The sequence below is a fragment of the Polypterus senegalus genome, chromosome 12 (genome assembly GCF_016835505.1).
Source record: "Polypterus senegalus isolate Bchr_013 chromosome 12, ASM1683550v1, whole genome shotgun sequence".
NCBI classification, from domain to species: Eukaryota; Metazoa; Chordata; class Cladistia; order Polypteriformes; family Polypteridae; genus Polypterus; species Polypterus senegalus.
Window position 1 is genome coordinate 68,303,509 of NC_053165.1, and position 6,075 is coordinate 68,309,583.

At 35.7% G+C, this 6,075-nt stretch overlaps 1 protein-coding gene across 1 annotated transcript in view; it reads left to right on the forward strand.

Annotated features, from left to right (window-relative positions):
• The window catches only part of LOC120541196 (transmembrane protein 132C-like), a 158,859-nt gene extending 154,832 nt beyond the window's left edge, over window positions 1–4,027 (forward strand). The window contains exon 9 of the mRNA XM_039772613.1: window positions 2,103–4,027. Within this exon, the coding sequence (XP_039628547.1) occupies window positions 2,103–3,263 (1,161 nt within the window). The 3' untranslated portion in view covers window positions 3,264–4,027. The remainder of the gene's footprint in view (window positions 1–2,102) is intronic.
• Window positions 4,028–6,075: the final 2,048 nt, after the last annotated feature.

The following is a 6,075-nucleotide window of genomic DNA, read 5'->3' on the forward strand; positions in this document are numbered from 1 at the left end:
ATTTTTGCCATGCGAATCTAATCTAAATATACCCACAAGCTTCATTCTGTCATAGAACAGTAATTATGGCTATACAGTCATGTCATTTGCCAACTAATCTTTCGTCCTGCCAGCTTTCATGCTGTGAGATAAAGCATACCCACAACCGCAATCACCTTAAAGACGTTGAAGCTCATACTTAAAAATGTTCCATGTTCTGCTTCATGAACTGTCACGTTTGAAGCTTTTCAGCAGGTTTCCAAGAGCTGTACAACAAGGTGAATTACAGCACAGTTTGCTTCCATAAAATAAGTCATATTTGCTTACTTTTTACTTATTTATTTTTGCACATTTGAATGGTAGAAGCATAGACTTAATGATGCAGGTTAAGTATGACTTTATTAGTTTGGTTAAATACTGAAATTATGGAGAGAGTTAAAATGAAAAAACTTGAAAATTCCACAAGCTGGAACTGAGCGTCCGAGACCCTTCATCATTCCACCTTTCCAAATGGTCTCCCTTGATATATATACTGTATAGAGTTATTAATAACTATAATAAACCTTCTTATAAGCTATTTTTTGTACAAATGTTTGTTCTAGATGTGAAGTCATAACGAAAACAATGTATGGTTTCCTTTAATATGCAAATTGAATTTATTCCAAAAATTAGCAAGTCAAGAAACTACTTTCTCATAACTAAATCTAGAAAGGTAATTTTTTATTTTTCTTTTTAGCCAGGTTATAAAATGACCCCAGTTAACAATTACTCAGAAGTTCATATTTTAATTTTAAAATTAGTATTATTCAGTTTCAACATAATTCATAAAAATAACATTTTTTTAGACTAAACACTGAGTTCTAGAGTTTGACTGTAACATCTAGTGATATGCTGTTGTAATTCTTATAATCAGTGATGTGTATGTGTGATACTCACCAGAGGTAAAATCTAGGTTCCTGCAGTCTAACATGTGTAAACTCTTACATTATTGCTCCATCATTTAGTTGATGAGGACCGTTTTGTTTTTAGCATGACCAATAATAATTATTCTTCCTGTGTGAATGACTAGTGAGACGTGCAAATCCACATACCATATGCACCACAGAAAATCAATCAAACATTGGGATGCCCACTGACATTGTCATCATCTGACGAAATACAGCCAAAGAGATTTAAAGGTTAAGTAAACTGAAGGCCTTGCAACCAGTTACTGCCCAAGAAAATACATAGGCAATGAACAGACATTATTTGAAGAAGCAACACCTCAGATTTAGAATCGAATGGCTTTGAGGTGAAACAGAACATGATACAATAATATGGTTAGAACACGCAGACTACACATACTGCACAACTTAAACACACGACAGTGGGGCTGCAACCAGCCACATGAGGCCAGCAATTGAACAAATTAACAATTGAAAAAATGATTTTCAAACAAACCTGTTTACACATTAAGACATCATGCTGTTGGCTTCTATTCTAAGAAATGGAAGAAGCACACATATAGGCATTCCATGATGGCTTTTTCAGATTGTGCACTGTAACTGGCCCATTCTAATCAGCATTCCTGATCCTGATCTGCTTTTGTTTTTTTTTTCCTACTTTATTGTTGAAAGATGTAAGGGAACAAATGGAAATGGACTTTTGATACTTGTTCATGGGCTTACACTGCATAGCCATTACTACAATAAACCCAAAGTGTAAATGGGGAATAAAAACAGATGTCCTTCAAACTTAAAAGCTCAGACTGCACATGTACACACTGGGATGACTGACCTAACACCATGAGCAATTGGTCAGCACAATGGCAATTTCACATACAAAATTTACATTGTTATAATAGAAAATTAGAAAAAATTAAAAATAACTGAGTGAAGCTTATTAATTATTTTGCTCAATATCTAAAGGCTGGCCCTTAAAGCAGAAATACCACTAGGTAGACAGCTGAGAAAATTTAAAGCAAAAATTACTTAAAAGTATGAATGGTGTTAATTCTAAAAATGCACTCTTGTGTTTTTATGTTGAAGAAATATTCAAACTTTGTTTTCTAGAAACAAGCCTGCTTTACATATATTTTTATTTTTCACAAACCTTAATAATTAGATTTTTCATTGAATCTTCAGGAGGCAATGCTGAGTGCCTGGATCCAGTTCAATGATGGTTCCATGACTCCTTTGGATATATATGATCCAAATTATTACCTGCTGTCTGTGGCTTCACTGGATGAAGAAGTGATCTCTGTTCGAAATGATCCTCAACTCAAGATACCTTTCATAATGGCAGAGGGTGAGGGACAGGGAGTACTGTTGAAGGTGGAAATGGTCATCTGTGAGGTATGCCAAAAATCCAAAAGAAAGAGTGTTTTAGCTGTTGGAAATGGAAGCCTTAAGGTCAAGTTTCATCAGGAAGAAAAGAAAACCAAAATCACTGGTAGTATAGATTATGGCAGTGATGGAGAGGAGTTGGAGAATGTCAATACTGACCAAAAACAGAAGATAAATGGGCAAAGCCAGACAGGAGCAGATGTTCTTTTCTATGGGAGTACCATTTTAGACCGAGAAGAAAGTGTCATTAGAAAAGTGACAACAACAGTCAAAACAGTCAGCAGGGATCTGGTTGGCGGAAGTCTTTCTGGCAGTTCTCCTCAGGATCCCGTTAATCTTATAGACTACACAAACTTTCCATCGCAACTAGACCTGCCTAAAAAAAATGGTGCTTTGGAAGAAAATGACCTTGCCCAAACACCTCGGTTTCTAAGTGATCTGGAGATTGGGATGTATGCTTTATTAGGCGTTTTCTGCCTGGCAATTCTAGTGTTTCTTCTGAATTGTGCATCATATGTGCTGAAATATAGACATAAGCAAACCTCATTACAAGGACAAGAAAACCTGAGTCACCTACATGACTGGGTGTGGCTGGGGACAGATGCTGAGCTGGTCATGAACATGGCAGGCAGCCCACCCTTGCACAATAAGCATAAGACCACAATTATTGATATTGGTTTGGGCCTGGAAAATGGTGCTAATCTAATAAGTGAGGCACTAGAAAATGAAAATGGCCCAACACTTCACCCCACTGGCTCGCTTACACTAAAGACTAAAAATGACTCCATAAACTCTCCTACCACAAAAAGGAAGAGAGTTAAATTTACAACATTTACTTCAGTATCATTAGACAGTGAGAGACCAACCAGTGACTTCAGATTACTGGAACGTGAGGATGAAAAGTGGGTCAGTCAATCAGCACAAAGTGGAAATTCCAAAGATAACAGAGAGCAGCTATAAATTTTATAACTGTACATATTTAACTAAGGACTTTTTTATTTGTGGTCACCCTTATGCCTTTAGTTTTATCCACACTGCAACTAAAAATGGACATACAGAGTTACCAGTAAATATGAAATAAAACAAAGCTGTGGCTGCCCCCCTTTAATCACCAGTACTTGATGATTGCAGTCTGGCTCAGTTGGTGGCATAATGGTAAGTTTATTTAGAAATGTCTCACTTTGTTTTAAATTGTACGTTTTTACCCTGTTCATGCATTCCTGACTTGTAGTTCTGTTCCGAAAAAAACACCTTACTGAAATGATCAAATTTGCTATTAGCTAGGTACAATTTGACCAGGTCCTCAAACATCAACATTCCAAACTCAAACCAAGTAAAGTGACTTGCCAATTTTCAGCAACCAGGTCACTCAAATAATGTAGAACTTGAAGTGATGTTGACCCTCTGACAACAAGCAGTGGTCCTGTTTGAATCAGTGATTTTGCGGGGTACTCCTCGTTCCTTATCAAGTGATACTGACAAAACCTGTGTGTGGATGGGCAGAGAGTTGGACGAATAAAAAACAATGTCCATTTCAAACAGCTAATAGTTGGGCATGCCTGCATGCCAAATTTCCTAGTGTAATAAATCTGTTCGTTTTGCTTTTCAATTTTAATTTTTACTAGTACATGTCGGATTGTTATAAACTGTGCAGTTGACGTCTCTGAAGTAAAAAATGACATACTTGAAATCATCCATCTACCTTGTCATTAAACTATTTTAATTTTCATACTGTGTATATTGTAAAAATGTAAATATATTTATAAAAGCAATCAAAAATAAACAACTCTTGAAATGCTGTGACTTTTTCTACTAGTACAGTGTGTTGTGAAGCTGTGACATATCCCAGCAGCATCTCTCATTAATCAGGACTCCATCACAGTTCACACTAACACAGAACCGATAAGCTTACAGTCTTGCAGCCAGATCTCGGGGGATGTTAACCATTTAAACACTGGGGGAACATCCTGACAAAATATGCCCCAGCTGGGATTGAATCTGGATCCATTACATCACCTTAGTCTAGTCCATTTACGCTTAAATGTTTTTTTGTGTTGGGTGTTATTCCTAGATTAACTTCGCACTATAGGAAAGGCCAGCCCAATGAAAAAACTAAATTAAGGCAATGCTAGGTCCAATGGCCACTGTCCAAATCATCTCTTAACTTTGGTAAGACCTTTCCTTCAGTATATCTTTCCTATTGTTAGCAAACAAATAGGAAATCTGAACAAACATCAAGAATTGTGCATATGCCACCCAGATCCAGCAAAACCAAGTATGTCCACCTGGGAGTATCAGTTCCATGAAATACCAGGTATGATTATTAGAAAATGTGTCATGGAAAGGTAGTTGTTTACAGTACTGCATCAAAGCTACAACAGCAGCAACAACAACGATCATGTTGCAGATTAATTGTTTTAGAATTAGCATGAATGAAATAATCATTTAATATACAATACATATCAGTTTTTCTAGAAAAATCCAAATTTCCATAGAAATTTGTCATAATGAATGCTGCAGTACCAGTTAAGGAGTATGGGGTCCAGTGGTTGTGCAGTTCTCTATCGTCAGGTCATGGCAATAATTTTTTTTGGTACAATAAACCAATCAGTGTTTAACTAGGACCTTCACCCTTTTATGATGGAAATTCCAGGGAACAAAGAACTTTCTCAGCACTCCTCCCAATAAAGACCAAGAAATCCTTTTCTCACACACTGATACAGCATACTAGTAACAACTGCACTGCAAAAATACTACACCCTTTTGAATGTCTTGTTTAAATGTCACAGTTGTTTAAAAAAATGTTACAATTTATGACTCTGAAAGCTCAAAACAAGACTTTTCTTCAAGCTAAGAGGCCTAGAAGTAAAACCTGGCCCCAAAGTCAAGAAACAGATTTCATGGTCTGCACTCATCAAAATGGACCAAACTTGTCATGAAGGAGACGGGAAACATGAAGCCTCTGGCCTACAATAACAAAACAACATTTTCTGTAATATATTTAAGGAATTGATGATACAATAATTTTAAACACAAGAACAAAAGAGAAGAATCAAGATAGCTCCCCAAAAAGGATTAACCAGGAAGCAAACAAAGCCATGTTTGCAAAGTTTATAAAAAATTAAATCAAAAAGGAACTCACAATAACCTCAAGGAAGTTAAAATCCAAAAAATTAAAGTGCCTAACAACAACAGGGGTCTGACCCTTTAAGCATAACATAAAGAAAGCAAGTTACAAAAAACAATCATCTAATAAATCCATAAATAACATAAAACAATATAAAATATAATTACTCATAGAATAACAATAAACACAAAAAAAAATTTACAAATTAAAATTTACAAGATAATAAAATGTACTATTAATGTACTATAGACAGGTAAATATTAGACTAAAATAACCCTGCTATTCCATGGCCAGCCAAACATGCACAATTAAGTTTGACTCTCAGTCAGGGCCTGTGTTCCTTGCATGGATGGGACATGGATTGTAAGTCACAAGGGACTCTATGATGTGCATCTTTGGCAAGTCGTATTCAGACAAAAATGAAAACAAGTTTATATGAAATAAAAACACTAACCAAGTAAAAACAAATAGTGGATGGGCTACAATGTCACAATTTAGTTTTTATTTTTCCTCACTAATATCTCTCATTCACCTTCCATATCACTTGCTGAGTTTATCTTGTAAAAATTGTTTTATTGTAGTTTCTACCAGGACTCATTTATGCATACTGATATGCCTGTCCTTTTATTTTCAAATCCTCAAAGA